This window comes from Pygocentrus nattereri, chromosome 16 (assembly GCF_015220715.1).
Source record: "Pygocentrus nattereri isolate fPygNat1 chromosome 16, fPygNat1.pri, whole genome shotgun sequence".
NCBI classification, from domain to species: Eukaryota; Metazoa; Chordata; class Actinopteri; order Characiformes; family Serrasalmidae; genus Pygocentrus; species Pygocentrus nattereri.
Window position 1 is genome coordinate 21966593 of NC_051226.1, and position 21645 is coordinate 21988237.

At 38.9% G+C, this 21645-nt stretch overlaps 1 protein-coding gene across 2 annotated transcripts in view; it reads right to left on the reverse strand.

The window, feature by feature from the left end:
• Window positions 1-5449: 5449 nt before the first annotated feature.
• adamts2 (ADAM metallopeptidase with thrombospondin type 1 motif, 2) overlaps window positions 5450-21645 on the reverse strand; it is an 89436-nt gene continuing 73240 nt past the window's right edge. For both annotated transcript variants that reach the window (XM_017720282.2, XM_017720281.2), the window contains 9 exons: window positions 17932-18055; window positions 16495-16575; window positions 15976-16139; window positions 15012-15171; window positions 14791-14923; window positions 14465-14672; window positions 13874-14003; window positions 12693-12767; window positions 5450-7768 (listed from right to left, as the gene is read on the reverse strand). In XM_017720282.2, the coding sequence (XP_017575771.2) occupies window positions 6888-7768; window positions 12693-12767; window positions 13874-14003; window positions 14465-14672; window positions 14791-14923; window positions 15012-15171; window positions 15976-16139; window positions 16495-16575; window positions 17932-18055 (1956 nt within the window). In that variant the 3' untranslated portion in view covers window positions 5450-6887. The remainder of the gene's footprint in view (window positions 7769-12692; window positions 12768-13873; window positions 14004-14464; window positions 14673-14790; window positions 14924-15011; window positions 15172-15975; window positions 16140-16494; window positions 16576-17931; window positions 18056-21645) is intronic.

A 21645-nucleotide genomic window follows, 5' to 3' on the forward strand; every position in this document is an offset into this window, starting at 1 on the left:
TTGTTAGCTGGGTATTTCTTTCTTTGGGGTAGTAGAGTGTTTGAGGAGTTTGAGCACAAAGTCCTACTTCTAGAGGCTCATATTAAAGCTGCACTAAGTTTTTTGTTAAAAATAAAGTAGCATTATTGAGTCTTGGGGAAGAACACGTTAAAATATGGTATTTATGTGCTGCTGTTAGTCATTCTGTAAAGCCTTAAATAACCATTTAAAAGCCAGAGGTGTCGCGGCAGATTTCATGGGAATACTTCAGGTCTTACTAATTAATGTCACACACAGGCTCAAAAAAGGTCCAGCTTGATAGTTATCGATCAAATGCAAATCAGCATTAGGCTGATGAAGACATAATGACAATAATAGATAATTCACATATCAGTAGATAAGACACGTTAATCACCAAGGTTTCACTGATTTCTCTTTGAATATTCTTTCAACATGTTCACAATCATCAGAACCACCTACTTGAGAAGAGGTCAGATGCACATCTGATGATGTAAAATGTTCTCCCTACCGAAAAAAAACCAGCCCAGATCAACATGCATGCCAGTATATGCTGGTTTATGCTGGACTAGTGTTGGTTTAGTTGGTCACACAGGGTGGTCATTCTGGTTGACCAGCATACCAGCATGCAAAACACAACATACACTGGTTTTGCTGGTGACCAGCATATTAATTTCCATTGTGTCTGATCAGCACACCAACATCTAAAACACAACAAATGCTGATTTTGCTGGTGACCATGTCGTGTGCTAGTCCGTGATGGTTTTTCTAGCAGGGCTGTGTTTTGTGTCGAAGTGCACAATTCCACCAGAGAGATGTCCAAATCCTAAAATCTTACATAATGTACCTTTAAGTGAAGCGTTCTTCAGAGCTTCAGAGCAGTTGTACATTTTTGAGAACTAACACACTATGACTGTTGGCCAATTTGAAGTGAATAACAAAAAGAATCATTTTACACTAATCAAACCAAGGAAATCGTTTCATCACGTGACACTACACCAGTAGGTTTTCATGTCACAGAGGTGGTTTTAGCAATGGACTACTTTGAGATGAACGAATGCCGAAGCTAACTGTGGAGCTAGTTAGAGCAATATTAGAAGCTGAGGAGGACGCATGGACCTTTTCAATTTCTGTGAAGTTATTTATCACATTATTTATCATCAGACACCATATTAAAATGTTCTTAGCAGATACAGTACCCAACAGTAAGTTTAGCTAATCTCAGAGCTAACAGTTCATAGTTTAGACAGAGAGTCTTCCACAGATTATTTCAGCTTCCGGAATATAACAAAAACAGCACCACCTTCCAGATGATCAGTAAAGTATGTGTCAGGCATTTTTCTCGTGTTCACTGTTATTAAAAGAGACGTAGCTTTTGCACAAGTTGTGGTACTTTATTTTCCAGCTGTTGTTGGACATAGCTATTGATTACCTAAGTTGACTTTTCTTTCTCTGATAGCTTGTTTGCTTCCCAGCTCGTGTCTCTCGTCTTGATGCTCATGCACAGTCATGCAATATGACTCACCTCCGGCAGTTGCAACGCTCTTGAAGATGTATGTTGGAATCGTTCTTCTCTATGTTTACATAAACAGAGTGCTTCTTCCCCTGGTCAGAGCTATGTAGCTAAGCCAGGCTGCCAGCAGATGAACTGTGTGAATATCTCCTATTGAAGTGGAAACATGGGACAACAACATAACATATAAGGAGGGTAGACACTTCTAACCACTAGTTAAATGCAAAGCCCACCCTCAAAAAATCTAGTTAGTCTAAAAATCTATTAGTCTAATAATTCTATTTTATTGCTAGTGCCGTTCTCACTGCAGGTTTGTTTTAAGGAGTTCTGTGGAGTTTTTCCCATCACTTCACGGAGGCAGATATGCTTAAAGATGATCGTATTAGATGAGAGGCGTGTCAATCATGATTTTGCAAACATTCCATTGCGTAACGCAGTGAAGTCCATGCGAAATCAGTAGGCTAGTCCACTAGCAAGCTAAAACATTGATTTAGCAAAGTGAAAAGCCCTTTTTACCAGAAAAAAAGAAAATCCCTCACACAGAATACCTTCTCCAAAGAAAGCAGTCAAATCATTAGGAAGTTTTCCAAAGCTTTTAAAGGAAAAAAAAAAATCTCAGAGATCCCTAGCGAGTTCAAAACCTTTAGACAACCACACCCGTCAGCGGATTTCAGCAAATTGTATGGACTGTCACGTGACTATGGTTGCAGAAGAACTACTGCAGTTTCTGCAAAACAGGCTTCTGTGCATTCCATATCCATTACACCGAGATCAGGAGGATCTATTTTATTCATTGTGTAGCAGCTTAGCCCTGTGCTAGCCTGTCTGATTCATCAGCTAATTGTCATGACCTTGAGAACTGAAAACTCGGAACCGTTTAGAACATGAGGTTGTACTTAAGATGATGTAAGATGATGAGAAACTTAGATGATCTAATTTAAGCCACATCCATGTGACAATTATCATTGCTGGAATGAGTTGCCTTGACATTTACATATTAAGCACTATAAAAGCCAGGCAGAACTCTTAATTTAGAAGCTTAATTTAGAATTGTTTTTTTCTAATTTAGCAGTTGCTATGAAACTAAAGTCTGTAGCCAGATGCAGTTGATACAGCCTTATTCACTCTGACCAGGAGATCTGGTCTGTCCAAGCAGATAAGAAATCTAGTATATGTGTGTCATTAGGATGCAGACAGGTAAACATCAGTAGAGTCAGTAGTGGTTGTAGCCACAGCCCATAAATATTGGGCCATCTGTTCCAACAGAAACACAGATATAGGCAGTGCAATACAGTAAAGTAAATGATCAGGATGGACAGAGTATGAATGATCCACATTTGTCAGTCCTTTTACTTCAACATGTCGATCACTGGTGAAGATCAGTAAGGTAAAATGTACAGAGCCCACAGTACATGATAAAGAACTAGGCCACAGTGTTATTGCTATGAGGCTCACATCTGCTAGGCTTCAGTCAGATGGTGGTGAAGGGCACTGGAACTGTGAGAGCTGCAGATTGGAGACCTTGAGCTGCTATTGGCAACAGAAATAGGGCTCACACTGCCACACTGATAGAAGACTGCCATCTGTTGTTTATCGCATGTAGCACCGGGGTATGAGGTGTTTTCCTTTCCATTAGACAACACTGCCATCTTATGGCAGGATGGTGGAACAAGCTGTATAAAATTGTGCTGTTGTTCAGGGACCAAGGCCAACCTTATTTCTTAGTGTTTTCAAATGTATTGAATCATTTGTGGACTGTTGACAATCACTTAATATTCCAGTCACATCCAAGCTAGCCAGACTGGTCGAACAGTTTCCAGCCTAAATTAAAACAATAACTAAAAAAAAAAAAAAAAACACCCCAAAAATATATTAAACCCTAAGAATAAAGCAGAGCATTTACAAACATAGCCTCAGTAATAAACAATTCTATAGTTAAGCTACACTTATGGTCTCGATCACCCTATTGGGATTAATTGTCATCTATCATTCACTGTGTCACAAACAAGCTGAAACTGAACGCACATCCACCCTGCAGGTGAATGTGGCAACGCCCACTTCTCAACATGAGCTGTGATGAATAATGGGGTCTGAGGAAAAGTGGGCTATTCTAATTTCAGCTGTAAGATTAAGCAATGTATCCTATTCATTATTGACAGCCCAGTCAAAAGATCCACTTCTGATTGGAAGTGTTTTTCATAACCTTGAAGAAATTGTGATCTATTCAATCTCTTATGCTTGAAATATACTATACATATAGTGCAGGTCATGCATTGGCTTTATTTCCAAAATATAATTTTCAAGCAGTTTCCAGCAGCCAACAAGGTCTAGGCACTGTATCTACTTTGGTCCTGTAGTACAGTGTTCCAAATTACTCCTCGTGAAGCTGCTTGAGAGAACGCCAAGAGTGCATAAAGTTAGCAACAAGGCAAAAACAGCCAAGGTTTAGGAATCTAAATATAAGATCATTTTATTGCTCATAGTTTGATTCCTTCACTTATATTCACAAATAAGCAAAAAAGCTAACTGGCTTGTATTTTAGTTAGAGAACACCCATCATATATATATATATATATATATATATATATATATATATCCAAAAGTATTCTCTCACCCATTCAAATCATTGAATCCAGGTGTTCCAATCACTTCCATGGCCACAGGTGTATAAAACCAAGCCCCTAGTCCTGCAGACTGCTTCTACAGACATTAGTGAAAGAATGGGTCGCTCTCAGGAGCTCAGTGAATTCCAGCATGGTACCGTGATAGGATGCCACCTATGCAACAAGTCCAGTCGTGAAATTTCCTCACTACTAAATATTCCACAGTCAGCTGTCAGTGGTATTATAACAAAGTGGAAGCGATGGGGAACGACAGAAGCTCTGACAAGAAGTGGTAGGCCATGTAAAATGACAGAGAGGGGTCAGCAGATGCTGAGGCACATAGTGCGCAGAGGTCGCCAACTTTCTGCAGAGTCAATCGCTACAGACCTCCAAACTTCATGTGGCCTTCAGATTAGCTCAAGAACAGTGTGCAGAGAACTTCATGGAATGGGTTTCCATGGCCGAGCAGCTGCATCCTTACATCACAAAGCGTAATGCAGTTCAATGCAGTGGTTTAAAAATGCCACCACTGGAATCCTGAGCAGTGGAGACGTGTTCTCTGGAGTCCGATGGATGAGTCTGGGTACTTGTCTGACTGCATTGCGCCAAGTGTAAAGTTTGGTCGAGGGGGGATTATCGTGTGGAGTTGTTTTTCAGGAGTTGGGCTCAGCCCCTTAGTTCCAGTAAAAGGAACTCTTAATGCTTCAGCAGACCAAGAGATTTTGGACAAGTTCATGCTCCCAACTTTGTGGAAACAGTTTAGGGATAGCCCCTTCCTGTTCCAACATGACTGCACACCAGCGCACAAACCAAGGTCCATAAAGACATGACTGAGCGAATTTGGTGTGGAAGAACTTGCCTGGCCTGCACAGAGTCCTGACCTCAACCCGATAGAACACCTTTCAGATGAATTAGAGTGGAGACTGTGAGACAGACCTTCTCATCCAACATCAGTGTCTGACCTCACAAATGCGCTTCTGGAAGAATGGTCAAAAATTCCCATGAACACACTCCTAAACCTTGTGGAAAGCCTTTCCAGAAGAGTTGAAGCTGTTATAACTGCAAAGGGTGGGCCGACATCGTATTAAACCCTATGGATTAAGACTGTCACTCTAGTTCATATGCGTGTGAAGCCAGACGAGCAAATACTTTTGGAGATACAGTGTATATATATGTATATATATATGTGTGTGTGTGTGTGTGTGTGTGTGTCCACCAAAGCACATTTTTCCCATAAAGTTTAACCAGAAGCAGCCCAATGTGGTGGAAAAAGGCCCAATCTGGCAAGACTGTCTGGCTCTGAGAGTATCCTTCAAAAAAAGCTGGAAGGCAGTGATGCTTGACTTCACTTGCAGTTTTATTAAAATAATAAATGAAAGAATGCATATACCCACAGCATTCTTACATTTCGTCTTCAAGAGAATGAATGGCTTTAGACAGTGTGGACATCATGTCATAGTACCAGATGCTGATGGTGCTACAGGCGGCACACTGCTGCACATGCACTGGCTTCCATATAAGCTCGAAGCGGACTCATAAAACACTACTGTTTGACCAAAGGCACTTCAATAAATATAAAAAATAAAATTCTGATTCACATATACAACATTGACGAGGAGGTTCTTATTGTGCAGGTACTGAATGACAAATGCTAAAGCGTAGAATAGATGCAATACAATGAATACGAATGTGAACGCGAGGGATTTATATGGCGTTAAAAGACGACTCGAAAACTTGGCGAAAAAAGTTTTCATCGAAGAGATCTGTATCTGAAATATGAGATGAGTTTTGGCAAATCAAGCTCAAGTTGCAGGGACCTAGTCAACAGTTCCACAGGGAGAAAGAGTGGGTGGTTTATAATGAAGCACCAGCATCAAAACAACCTTAATATATATGAAAAAGACGACAAGTCTGTGATTCATAACATGAAAAAAAGGTCTCATGAGACCCTTAATGAATAGATACAACCATGAACCAACCATCAAGATACAAAAAAGATGTATATTTTTAAATGATGAAAATTATTGCCAATCCAGATTCACTACCAACAGTACGTTTCTGACTGTCATTTCCATATATATTAGTGCTGATATGAGGCTTATGTTTAGAATAGTGGAATGATTCTTTAAAGCAGAGAGGCTGCCAACACCTCCAACTTCAAATCAGTGGTTGGAAAAATCTGCCACAGACAAAACCACAAAACGTCTCTCAAGGTTAGATGTCTGATGTAAATCAACAATGGAAAATATTTAACAACGTGAGCTGAAGGAAAGTAGACCGTTCATATTTGTCAGCTTGCTTAATAATTCTACTGTTTGAAATGATCCTTAGAAGAAAATATTTAGATTTTTAATCTAGATGTATTGCTCCACTTAGTTGGACACCCACTGAAAGATGTACAAGTACAATTTCCATATGAGAGAAACAATAAATCTGCTTTAAAAATGATCCCTTTAAATGGCCACATCAGAGATGAAAGTGAAATTTGTACTTCATAAGCTTCCCTGATATCCTCTTATCTTAATCAACTGAAAAGCCTTTTTCCACTGTAAATGCATTTCTGTGAGTACATTTATTTCAGGACAGAGAGCGCTGGGACGGCTAAAAAAGAAACGTAAAGCTTTGATATAGAAACGAAGGCTAATAAGCAGATAAATGTTCAAAGACTTCCGGGCATGTCTCAGCATTGTGGAGGTGGATTTTACCAAAGATGTTAGAATACATCTGAGAGATTGAAGTGTTTTCCATGAGACAGGAAGAAAAGCGAAAATTGATCAGTCTCCAGGTTTTCTTTTCAGTCTTCTTAGAAGAAAGTCTTGCCTCATTTTCTCAGCAAGGAGCTCCTGAATCCTTTTATTGTGTGTTTTCTCTTGGAAGAGCACCCGCTTTCTGGATATAAAGTGGTTCTGGGCGACTTCATTAACATCCACAACCTTGTAGGACACATCAATGGAGTTATTTTCCTTCCTGTCCTCTGATCTGTGAAGGCTTACTATAGCTGGTGGGCTCGTTATAATAAACCTAGATTGCACTGCTGTTGTAACAGCTGGTGTTGTAACCGTTGGTGTTGTAACTGGAGGCATTGTAACTGTTTGAGTTGTAACTAATTTTTCAGCACCTACATATCTGGGTGTGGTTGAGGATTGAACAACAGTTGACGAGAAATCCTCAAACCAAGTAGTGGACCCTGAGACCTCGTTGCTTGTGATCACTGTCCATGACTCAGAGCTGTCTTCCTCGTCGAATGCTGTGCTTGGGCCATCGGTTTCCTCCAGGAAGGCACTGGTGGTGATGGGAAATGTAGTTCCTCTCCTCAGAGTGAGGGGGTTCAGAGTGGTGGTGTATCTCCAAGGCGTGGGGGTGCTTGTAGGTGATCCTTGCTTGCTGAGTGAAGATTTGATGGTGGTGTAGTAGCTGTGGGTGATGGGAACCTGGCGGAGGGTGTAGGGCTGTGTGACATTCCTAACCATAGGAATGATCGTGCCTGGAGCCACTGAAATGTAGGTCCAGGGCTTTGAGGTCAGGTTGAGGCTTGAGGTGTTGTTGCCCTCACTGCAGGACTTGCAGCACATCTGCCTGTAGCCAGAGTTGGAGCAGTACATGCTCAGCACCTCCATTCGACAGATGACTGACTTATCTCCTTTACAGCGTGTCCCTAGAACACAAAGAAATACACTGAGAGCCAGTTTCCCACATCCAGATTAAACTAATCCTACATTATAAGGCCTATTCAGTTGTGAATCATTGAAAAATAGCGCTTTCAATGATGAATCATCATTGGCGTCATCAATTACGTGGGAATGCACCAATATAAGAATTGTGGACCAATGCGTGGATATTATATCCAAAATACTGATGAAATACTGAACATTTTTAACATTAAATACTATATATAGCCTATATTATTCATTATTATTATATATTATTATATTATATATTATTATTATTATAGTCTTAGACCAACTGTGATGATTCTTTGTCCCTTCTTTAAAATTTATTCAGAATCACTAAGTCATCTTAATTATAAACCAAACAACATACATCCATTTTTATTATTACATGAAAACTGTAATATTAACTTCCTGATCTGTCCTCAGAGATTGTCTGAATTTTGGAACCAATGAACAATAACCGAAAAATAATACTGAGTTAAGCTGCCATAGAAACGATCAATTAGAACCTCAACTGGCAGCGAACAGATTTTATTTAAACGTATAGACAAATGACTGTTTTATTATGTTTAAAGGTACTGATATTCAATAATGATAGAAAGAAAATTGTAGGAAAAGAGACCCAGAAGGGACTCAAGTACTACAGCACTACAGGCTGGGAAAGCTGGGAAAACGCTGAACCCTGTTAACATATCTAAAATATAGAAACTGGGACTACATCTGTTTGGACTAGCATTATGAACACGTAACACTTATTTCTGCCGGGTTGCAGACGTGATATTATGAATAAAATCCAGATATTTTTTATGGGTGTATACATTCATTGTAGCTCTGTATTCCCTAAACATTCGGCTTTTCCAGAGCACAATGACCAGATCATCAAACATCAGTTTAAGATATCAGTCAAATCACTGATATAATTCCAATGTCTTTGTGCATTCCTACAGTTAAGTCTAGGCTTAATCTGTTTCCAGGAAACTGTCCAATAGATTGAAGCTCTGCTATTACGTAACAGCATAACAGCATCAAAACAACCTTAATATGTGAAAAAGGGACAAAGAATTGAGTTTCATCAGGAAAAAAGCAAGAAGAATAAGAAATATAAGAAAGCTGAAAGGTAAAAAAATGAAAGGAAAGCGACCCAGCAGAAGAAATACCACAACATCTTCTCATTATCGTTTTTCCAGTACTCACTGTCCACTGCCGAGGAGCATTTAAATCAGTATCAGAGTCCAACTTTACTCAACCTTTTATTCCTTAATCCTCGTAGACACAGCTGACAAGAAGCCATATAAATAACACTCACTTCTCGCCAGATATACACCATGTACTACACGACACGTTGACTGTTTTTTCTTCATAGGACAATATAAACTGTTTTAAATGTTATGTCATTCACAGTTTGGTAAACACTTTGGTTAAACACATTGTTCTTCTTGAGACCGTCCTATCCATCATAAGCATAACAAAACAAGCAATTCTGAGGAATGTAAACAAGACAACACCACTGCAAAAAAAAAAAGAAAAAGGGAAAAAAAAAAAAAACAAATAAAAAAAACACAATGGCACATCCTAAGCTGCATCTGAACAATTGTACCATGTAGTTGGAGCTACAGAAATGAGAGGTGCTACAGATCTGGGACAGTATGTTACAAGGTTCTCAGGCAAATAGAACTGACTTGGCATCAGCTCCCCCTGACCAGATAACAGACGGGCCAAAGCCCATACTGCAGAAGACATGTTGACCTCCATGAAGCTGGGATCCCATGTGATCATAAATAAAAGTACTGCTGTTTGTTTGTGCTGGTTTGTGCCATAGAAATCATTGTGCTGTCACTATTTTTGAGAAATGAAACAATACATTTTATTACCTGTAACGTCACCCATCAATGTCGAAATCACAAAAAACAACAACACCGTTTTGTTGCGATTTGGCTGCTGATGGGGGCTGAGTGACATCACTCAGTAAAATGGTATTGCTCAGTAACTTCCAAATTAAAATGGCACACATGTTTATTTTAAGCGCACAAACCAGCAAAACATAGTACAAACTAATCAGACTGTTCTGGCTAGATTTAGATATTAATAGGGGGCTGAGTGATGTCACTGATCCAAGTATAACTTTATAACTTGTTAATTTAGATAAACATTTCATTGAATAGCAAAAATGCAGCAGAAATTAATGAGAATGTTTTTTATGCAATTTAAATATTGATGAATGACATCACAGGTAATAAAATATGTTTAATTTCTTAAAAGTAGTATTTGTGCACTCTTACAAAAGATGGCTCTTTAAGGGTTCTTCAGTAAAGAAATTGGTTCTACACAGAACCAAAAACGCTCAAAGATTCTTTGCATTATGAACGGGTTCTTCAAATTGATGGAGAATGTGCTGTAAACAGTTCCATAGAGTACATTTTTGAAAAGGTTTCTGTATAGCACCAAATATAGATCTTCTATTGTTACAATGTCAAGCTTGACACAACTGAAGAACACTTTTTGGTGCTGTACAGAACCACCTACAGCACATACTCCATTAAGACGAACAACTCTTTCAAAATGCAAAGAACTTTTTAATCACGCAAAGGGTCCTTTGAGTGTTCATGGTTTATAGAACCATTTTCTTTAAGAACCCTTGAAGAACTATTATTCCATTTCTGATCATATGTAGTGACAGCTGCACACAGATTGTTACTGCAGTGAAATAATGACTGAAGTAGTAAAGATGGCAACGAGAGTAAGAGCAGAATACAAAAGTACAAGGTCAAAAAAATTTAGTTCTGAGTTTTCTGTAGAACTGCTGGGGACATCCAGCATCTATCAGCATAGGAACTGAAGTTTGTCTGGTTCTGTTTCTCTTTGTTTTGTCTAAAATAGAAAGCTAAAGCTCAAAAACAAGAGGTGAGACCAACAGCAAAGTCGGCGAGAAGCTGAACCAATGACCCATATTTGTCAAACCTCTCAGAACATGAAAGTTGATCTAGGGTCAGATTTTTACAGAACACTGAATATGGGTACCTATACTGATGAGACCTGATCTTAGATCAGTGTACTCACTCTGTGATGCTTAATAAATATGGGCCATTGTGAATGGAAAGGAGTAAAAGTAACTAGTTACTACCCACCTCCACCAGATAATGACATTCATTAGGCTGTGAAGGGAAGAAACTGATCCTAGATCAGTGCTATTAGTCTGAGAAGTTTCACACATAAATTAAAGTAAAGCCATCGACATTTAACGCTATATAGACTACAGTCGGCAATGCTGACTTTAGAAAGGAGTGTAGTCAAGAGTACATGGGGATAAACACCATTGAAAAACGTTTATCCCTGAATTGACCAATTTGGACCACAACAGTCACAGGAGGTCTATAAAGAACTGTCGTTAGCCATGTGGCTAACACCGCGCTAACTGCGAGGTGCTACTGACATACTGATAGTGTGTAGTAAAACAGTCGTAAAGCTACATAGGTGATGCTCTTGTATTGCCAGGTGTGTTTCTAAGCTGTGTGACGAGGCCTCTGTGGCCTGAGCCTTGACATTCTTGACCTTTCTTGCCCTGGGATACTGAATAGCAGCTGTCAAATAAAGAAATAAGAATTATCACCTCCAGACATTACCAAATAAGAGCTTTTTTTTTTAAACATCATCAACTCTTTTACCCTGAATAAGCCTCATTTCAATCTATAGTATCTTCTTAAAGTTATGTCACAAAATATATAGACATTAAGTACAATATAATCTTGTTATTAATGGCGTAAGACTAAAGTGATAACAGTCATTATAACATTATTGAATATATTTAACATCTGATATATACATGTACATATATAAACTCTGACTGTGTAGTATATAAAAGATTAATGTGCCATCCATAAGTTAAAGAATCTTGCATGTATTACAGGGCCACTATCAAGATGATAAGAGGGCGTAATCAAACTGAAAGAGCTGATGACATGCAGCCAGTGATTCCTTTAGCTGTAAACATCCGTTGTGGTCTTGGTTAAAATCCTTTTCTTCTAGCTGCCCCTTTTCTAGCAACCATGGACACACCCTGAAGAAACAGTGTCATTCCCGTGTCTCAGAAATCCAGGATAAGGCAAAGTTTCTTGATATTAATTAAAAAATGTTTTTGTTAAAGTAACCATGTAGAAGCATGAGGTATTTGATCATCTTGTAGACAAACGTCCAACATGGAGACCAGACAGAATGAAGAAAAGCAGACGTTTTCTTGGATGGTGTGTAAAATGGACTTCTTAAAGCACTGCCTCAGTTCCACTTGTATATATGTTGCCCAAAAGGCTTTCATCATTATTCAAGTAAATATGTACAAAAATACAGGATGTAACAGTCAACAACGGCCAGGCCTCCTGAGCCATACCTTATTTTCTGTGTAATATAGTGTTTATACTCATATACTGTATGTTTATATTACAATACAAATAATCAACACAAATGTCTCCTTCCTCTTGATCATAAAGGACCAACACCTTCAAAACAAATGACTTTTATTTCATCCTATACCTCTAGCATAAGCCTTCTCTGTACATCACACTTTAGTGACCAACCCACAATGCAGCTCTTTTAAACCGTGCCCCTACCTTCATCACTGCCCATTACCCCTTTCGTCCTGATCCTTAACAAGGAGCTCTACCACCCCATTGCCCTGATACTGAGCCAGCACAGGCTGCAAGAGGAGGAGAGGCAGATAAAAACAGCCCCCTAGACCCCCCTCAGAAGAGAGAGGAGAGAGAGAAGCAGCTGGGCTTCAGAGAGCAAGCGAGGGCAGCAGTTAGGGCAGAGTGTAGCACAGCCACAGAGCTAGAGAAAGAGCCAGCAGCCAGGCCAGAGCAGCCTGAGTGGGAAAGCAGAACGTGGCTGGCTGGCAGCTGGACAGAGGGCGAGTACTTGAGGATATCTTGGGGGCCGGGAACTCGGGGTCTGCCCTGGAGAGCCACTGGATCAGGAAATTCCCCTTATCACCTGGAGGAAGAAGGATTAGATATCTAAGAAGGAGGGATTATCATATGCAGGAGAGGATAAGCATTGTGAAATGTGAGATCTTGAGGTTAAGCTTTAAATGTCTGAAGTTATGATCGCATTGCTGTGCTATTTTGATGTATTGCTTACCAAATTGGAGGTAGACTTCAGGCGAAGTAACGACCAAAAACATGCGTGACCAAAAAAAGTGGAAGCATATGGTTCTAGCAAAAACAGGCTAACATTCTAGCATGAATAACATGAGGCTGCACTTATTGTCGAATGAACATATTCAGAGCACGCACATATTCGGAACAAAATGAAATCAAAATTAAATCAGCCTTGCTGAAAAACCAGCGTTGCTTATTATTGATGGGTTTATTCGAAATAAAGATATAAATTCACTGATGTGTGAAGTACATTCTTACTCATTTGGTAGTTTGTGATGAAAACCAAATCAAAATGTTTGAACTTTGTTCAATTATATTTTTACCATGTCAATTAATGTAACAACAGCATTAAGAAAACACATTATTAACAGAAAAAAGAGATTAACCAGCAGAAATAGTGTTATTTTTTGTGCTGATCTTGAAGTATAATTATATCGTTCTGTAAAGAATTGCATTTACATTTGATTTACATTCCATACCAACAGGTGTGAGTCTGCAGTTGTGACAATTGTGAGTCAAGAAGTGGCTAAACATGATAATTTTTCTCTATCTTCCAAATTAAACTGCATAAACAATGACGTTTTAGCATTCAAATCATAAAAAAACATCTTTGTATATCCACAAACTGAAATGTGGTACTGGTTAAAAGTTTAGAATATGCACAGAGACATCGCTGTAGTGAGGCTGACAACCATCAACTAACCTATTGCACTGTAGCTAAATGTCACGAGTGAATGGTTGAAGATGTAAAATGATGATATGTTAATAGATTTCACCTTTACATGGAAAAATCTGTTATTCCATGCCTTTTTGGATGTAAAACATGCAGCCATGTAAATTTTGTCAAGGTGATAGCATATGCTAAAAAATGTGATAAGATTATTACTATAAATGAGTTATAAGGTGGTGAGCAGATGGAAGATGTCCAGTGATACTCACCGGAACATGGCATTAGCTGACATTTCCTGATGTTCTCTGGTTTAGTGTCCAGACAGACACCAATAGCATTATCGGGAGTGCTGCACATAACCTGCCGCTCCTGAGTTCCGTTTCCACAAGTGACAGAGCACTGCAACCACACACAGTAATTAAAGTTAGCAAAAGCATGCTTTCTTTGTAGGACATGAATTGACAAGCCACCTGAGTCACACTGATACACATTGCATTTATATGTGAAATATAAACATATACCCCTCTGAAGGTCTAGTGCTATGTTATTGGGCAAAAATCTGAACTGCAAGCTAGCTCACCCTATAAAATAACAAAACCAACATTTGCTGGGTTTGCTAGTAGGCTTACTACTTTTCATGGCAAATCATTGGCAAATATCTGTTTTACACTTTCTAAGTATGTCAATATGTTAGCGTTACAGCATATAAAACAAAAAAAAGTTCTATTTACACCTTTTTGGTTTAATTGCACTATAACACTGCTCACTGCTTATGCAGGCTGTGTGAGCAATGTGCACAGTAAATTGTAAAGCTATGTTCAAGATATGTGGCTAGACAATATGCTATAGGTGGAGCTCACTTGGGACCAGGGTCCAGTTCTCCACTGGGCAGGACAGAGTTGCCGATTGCAGCTGCGGCGGCCCTCAGGTCGGTCATCGTTGCAGTATTTGGAGTTGATGGTTTTCTGTGTGCCGTCCGGCTGAGGCCTCACACAGCGCACAGGCCGAGTTTGAGTGCCCGTCTTACCGCATGACTTACTGCACTCCTCCCATTCTCCTGTCACCCAACTGCAGAACACACACACACCATCTATGCCACAACAAATCTGATGACACCCTTTGGTTTAAGCAATGGCTTGCTTTTTCAGTAAACTCTAGGTTTCCAAACTACCACTGCACTGCTTACACTGGCTCAGAGCACTGCTTCTGGTTGCAGGCTCGGCTGATGGCGCGGGGTTTGGCAATGTTGGCACAGAGTGTGCGGTGCACCATCTTACCATCTGACTTTCTGCGGCAGCCAAAGCGCGTGTACTGCTTCCCTGCAACACAGGAAAATATACCACCACATAAGCTATGGTCAACCACCAATGGTCACAGCACAGGGCCATGATTTGAGCGTAAGCGTACCTCCACCACATGGCTTGGAGCAGTGGGACCATTTCTTCAGAGCCCACTCGAAGTAGACTGTGTCGTCTTGCGGTAAGCTGTTCTCCATAGACGATGCAGGGTCTTCTGGCAAGATATACTTGTAGGACAGAGTGACTTTGGATGTGCTGTGAGATTGGACCTGGAGATGAAAAGACAACAGCAAATAACATTTCATAAATGAATATACTCTTTGGTCAGAACTGGTCAGAACTGAAATGAACATTGGACACAAGCATATTTTTACATTAAAGAAAATATAGAGATTAAATATCTAATTTTAGAAAAAATGAAAACATGTAAACAAAATGTAAACGAATTAACACAATTTTATCTCTTAACCCAAATGTAGTCGATCAGCCCAAACATGTTTTTCTCGAGAGCTACATGGCTAATGTATCTAAAAAGTAATGGAAGCTTCCAGTTACCAAGTTAGAGCTGTATTATGTTCAAATATTTTATGTTCAAAAATATATTATATTAAAATATTTTCCTCAAACCACTTCAAGTTCAAGTAAGCTCAAACAGACCTGCTCATCTCAAATGAACCTGCTTACTAAATGACATAGCTCAAGCTATAAATGCTCCTTGTCGCTGTCTCTGACTGTAAGCAAAATGCACATTTGCCACCTGAGGATGTGATACAGATAATAATAAAATCTGGAAAGATATTTCCATGGAACAAGCACTGGAAAATCATATCTGTTCTTCAGCTCAACCTTTGATGATTTGTGAGACCAAGGATCAGATTATTCACTGTTCATAAGTTAGAACTCCTGAATCCTTTTTCCAGCTCTCAGTCCCCATCCTGCTATTCTGTCCTGTTACTGATACAGAGCACAAGTACCACCCACAGTCAAACTGTTCTGATTTTCCATTGGTAATGAAGTCAAGGTAAGAAAATGAAAATTTTCCATCTGGACTGTGGCATGCTTATTCTCATTACCATGATGAGGACTCCGTATCCCAGTGGCCCTGTGGTCTGGACTGTCTCCATATCATCATCGTTGCTATACTCCCACAGTACGCCTTTCTCGATGACTGTTCTTGACTCAGGAAACTCACCCTCGTCGTTCAGGAACAGGTGGTCTGTGGCCTGGTTCTTCACCGCTAATGGGAAAAGTGTCAACTTTAGGATGACCACAACTCTCACAAGATATAACTCATGTTTACAAGAAATCAAACAAGGAGAAGCAAAGATCAGTCTTGGATAAGCTGTTACTGGAGAGGCTGGAGTAAAGGAGATAAATCAGCATGCTGGGAAGTGTTACTTCCCAGAGGTTCAAATGTTTCATGGGCAGTGAGGCGGTGAGCTGAAACCTTTGAAGTTCTCAGTGCCAAGAGGAGCCCAGACTGCTCCATCAACAACAAGCATTTGGTGGCCAAACACTTGCGCTTGAGTTATGAGCAGTAGATATTTTTTGTAACCATTGATACAGGCATTCAATCAGATTAAGGTCCTTACCCAGAATGTGTGGGGTTCCTTTAAACTCTCGAATAAAAACATGCCTTGCTCCTCGGGGAATTTCCAGGATCTTCAGGAAACCTGTGGGAATATTTTAGACAATGATTAAGAAACTACTTATGGAAGAAAAATAAAGTGAGTGTTTTGATGTACCAAATATGGAAGTGCACTGCAAAACTTAGAGGTAGTTTTTCCAAGATACAGATCTAGCTAAGGAAATTGGAACTATAGTGATAAAGGGGTTGCACCATTGAAAATCTTTATTAGCTTCAGACTTTGGATTCTGCATTTGTTTAAGAAACCAGTTCCAAAGTCATTACCTATGGTTCCATCCAAAACAAGTAAAATACATTTTAAAAAGCTTGATGACGTAAGCTATTGAAATGGAAACTGTCTGTAATATTTTATGAATGTTGACAAAATGTTAGCGGAAAGGTTGCTGATTGAAACCTGACATGTGAAAACCTACAATTTTTAGAGAATAAGAACACATTTATGCATAAATTTTGTATCATGTGACAGATTTCCCTCATGCGCCTCTTACATGTAACACAACATGTAACAGAAACTGCATAGCAGGGAGGTGTGGCTGGACTGAGTAGCAGAGGAGAGCACTTTTAAAAGGAATAAAGCCACATTTCAGCTCTTACAGAAAGAGATAAATGGAAAGTGCTCAAACAGCTCGATATGGCAGAGAAACGTTATCTCTCTTGTAATGGTTCCAATGAAGGAAAAATGTCATCAGGGGGTTATAGGGAAGTCAGGGAGGCCAAAGGTACAAGTACATATGCAGCATATATGAAATTAAAGATGGAAACTTCATTTTTTACTGACAAACCGAAAGCTATGTAATAACAGTTTTTTTTGCAGGAAATGGTATAATTATGTGAAGTATTTTAACACAAAAGTGAGACTGATGGAAACAAACTGCTGGGCAGCAAAAATCCCCCCCAAAATAACATTTTATTGCTTTATCAACTTAAACTGAATTAGTTTAGATCTCAAGCTTTTTAGAACTCCTGAGTGGCATAACTGTCTAAATCAGTGGGAGATGGTGAGTTTGATCTGCAGCAATGCCCCAGCCGTCTGTGGCTGGGTGTCCAAGAAAACATAACTGGCCTCTCTATCTCTTGGTATAATCAGTCTGCAAGCCAACACAGGCATCTGTTAGCTAACATAATTGGCAGTGATCTCCTCCAAGTGTGTTGAGCTGTCCAATAATAGTATTAGCACAAGTTCATAAAGACACCTTCCCAACTTGGTAGCATCGTGTGATGGGGTAGACCTAGCTAACTAACTTCTTTTGCATCTAATAAATAGGACAATAACTATGGTGCATTATCTAGCTTCAATAAGTGGGCACTAAAAGTAAACAATTGCTTATCACATCAACACACATTCATATAGTCATAGTAAGGAACAAAGCGCAGTGTTCACCTAGTTTCTTGGCACTTCGAGTGAAGTTTCCTTTGACGATCTTGCAGGTGGAGTTATCCCCTCCACATACGCCACACTTATCGTCCTCGAGCTCTGAGGCAATCACGTTATCACAGCCCACTTTCTACACACACAACAGTGGCAATGAGCTCACTCATAGTGAACGACATGTAATAATAATAATAATAATAATAATAATAATAATCTTTATTTATAGAACACATTTCATACTAGTTGCAGCTCTAAGTGATTTATAGACAAGTGACAACACTTAACAGTAACAGAAGAAACTATGATTATTCAATTAAATTCATATAATCATCAATAAGGCAGACAGATCAAACTGAAAAGATGAACACACAAAAAAGACATTTTTAAATTAAATGCTTAAAGAGATACACTTTTAAATGTTTCTTAAAAGTGAGCACTGAGCTTGACTGCCTGATAAATAGTGGAATTGAGTTCCACAGTTTAGAAGCATAATAACTGAAAGAGGCTTCTCCACATTTTCTTCACATTTGTATGGAAGGTGTTTGCAGAATTCCAGTATCTGCAGATCTAAGATAATGGGCTGAACATGAACAGACAGACATTCTGTGATGTAAGCGGTCCATTTAGAGCCTTAGTATTATAGAAGGCTATGCTAAACATGCAGTTCTTTCAAAACAGGGTGACATGAGCTCTCTTTTTTGTTTCTGTTAGAACTCGTTTTATAAAGCATTTCCATGCTGTCTGTGGAGAAGTTTGGCTGGGTTCCAAAAAATGACTGAGGCAAGAAGATGGAGGAAATTAACTGCAGATCAGTATGCAGTCATAGACTTTGTGAAGGTTCAGGTTTGGGTCAATCTCATTAGTGCTTTGTGTGTGTCCATTATTATCATCACTCAACTCCTGGAAATCCCATGTGATAACACACGCATGGCGATATTATATATTTTCACTTGGAACTCCTTAAAGCACATAGAGAAGTGTACAATTTGGTGAAATGTGGAAGATCTTTTACATTTTTGACACATATTTGTCAGTGTTTGACATCAAAACAAATAGAATAAGCAAAAAAGTGCAGACTTGAACTAACAATACTTAATGTGAATGTAAACATGATAAATTAAGAACTACGTAATTACTATGTAATAATGGTATAAGTACTATAGTACTACTACTACTACATGATAATTATTATGGTTAAATAGCATAACACAGAGACAGTAATAACTCTAGGCTTCTAAGAGTTAATAAGCAAAAACACAAAATCTACCCAGCCCTCCTCTAGGTAGGTTTTGCTGCCCCACCTATGGATGTTGCTTGGCTACAGTGTATCCTACACATGCACTCACCATCACAACACATTCCTGAATGCTTTAGCTTTTATTTTCTGTTATTCAACTTTTATTCATATCCAGATCTTTATTATTATTATTATTATTATTATAAATCTCTAATGTCATCAGAAAGGTTAACAGGCTAACATGCTGACCCTAACTACAAAAGCAAAATTACACAGGCAACACTCAACTAACTAGAAAAATGACACTGACTGTTCAACTGTCACTTCATTAAAATATCAATTAAAAACAGTGAAAGGCTTCCACTGAGGTATGATGAGTCTGCTGTCTGTGTAGGCAACTGTCTAATTTGCTTATATGGTAAAGTTGCCTTGTATCTCTGCTACCTTAGGACGTCTTTCCATTCTTGTGGGGAAACACACACAACTGTAAGCAAAAGTTTGGGCACTCCTAGCCAAATGAAATTAATTAGGTTGATTTTTTTAAGTAAAAAGACATAAACACATGCACTGTAGCAAAGTAACTTTTGTTTGCAAATGTTTGTACGATTACTTCACACTTGATTACCGTAAAAATAGAGAAAACAGTAATTGTGGCATGTGTAAAAGTTTGGAAACCAACCAATTGTTTATTAAACATTTAAACAGTTTGCTGCAGAGGTTGTGTGTTTCTCTAACACATTTCTAGCATACTAACTGAAAATGTGTTTATTAATTGTGATGTGCAAAAGTTTGGACACCCTATTAACTCAGTACCAGCTCCTCTGACAGACATTACAGCTTGCAAACACTTTTTGTAGCCAGCTAAGAGTTCCTTTGCTGTTTTTTTATTTTTATTTTCACCCTCTCTTCCTTGCAGAGCCCTTTCAGTTCTGCAATATTCTTGGGGCATCTTGCAGGTTTAAAATCTTCTCACATATGTTTAAGTTATGGAACTGTCAGGGGGCATTCCAAGAGCTTCGGCTTACGTTTCTTGAAGTAGTTTTTGATGGAATTTCTTAAATGTATCATAATTGCTTCCAGAATTTGCTAATACATCTTCCCTGTGCAATGTCTCCTGTGCCCCTCTCTACCATCCAACCCCAATGCACAATAGATCAACCCCCATGCTTAACTGTTGGCAAGGTGTTCTTTTCATCAAATGCTGCTCCTTTCTTATTTACTTCTTTCTCTTTATTCCTTTGGTGATAGTAGTTAAAGATCTCCATTTTTACCGCAATAGCACTTGTTTCCGAAATGCATGTCACATGTAGATGATTTTTGCAGACTTCAGACATTGACTTTGTTGTTGCTTAAGGTTTCTTTCTGATGACTAAGCAGCTCATGTTTGTGCAAGCAACCCAGCATAATGATGCACCACCACTTCTATGCCAGGTAAACCTTACTGCAGATCCTTTGCTGACATATGGGGGTTTTGCTTTGCGTTTCTGGCCAGCACATGACTTCCTCTTAATGCCTTTTCTTGACATATTGGTCAGAGGAAATTGCAAGCTGCAAGCATTTTGATATCGTTTTATAGCCTTCCTCTGTTTTGTAGGCATCAGTTAGCACCATTTGCAGATGCTCAGTCAGATGATTAGAGCAGCACATGGTAGTGGAGTGTTAGCACAAGGTTTGATGAATCAGCATTTCTTTTATAATCTAGAACTGTCATCAGCTGACAATTCCTACTGACATTTTATTTTCCGTCTTTTCTTGTCTAACCAGTATATTTAACCTGATGAGTTAAATCCTTTCTGAGACGTTACAACATGAAAGGTGTCTGAACGTTTGCACATCACTATTACTACTATACCTTTTCTGATTTTAAATAATCAAATATAAAGTAAATCTAGATTCGCAAAAAAAAATGTTGTTTTTTTTTAAACAGTTTGCTGCAGAGGTTGTATTTTCTTCTTTTCACTTAAGAAATCAAGAAAATATGTCATTTAGCCAGGGGTGTCCACACTATTACATATTATAGTGCACTTTATTTATTTTTATCTAGCCTGATTTGACCTGGAACATTCTTTTAGAAAGGCCACCTTAGCAGAAAGCAAGCAGCCACAGGATACAGAGCAGAGTGGTCCAGCAGCGGAGCTGGAGCATATGCGCTAGCTGCCCATTTGTGCAAATAAATGTGAAACTTGGCACAGCCGGATGGAAAAGGCTCATCCTCATGAATACAACAGAGGAAAGAGAAACCGAGAGAGAACCAGAGAGCAAAGCCCAGGATAACCAGCTGAGTTTTATCCGATTACACTTGACATTATTTGTTTGATTGGATAAAGGAATAGTTCAGTGAAAAATTGAATACACACAATTTTCCCCTTACCCCAAATGTACTCGATCAGCCAAGACATGTTTAGTGTCCAAATTTTGCCATGAGGTGAACAAGTAATGAAAGCTTACACCAAAAATGTGATGATTTAGGCATGTAGTTTGCACAA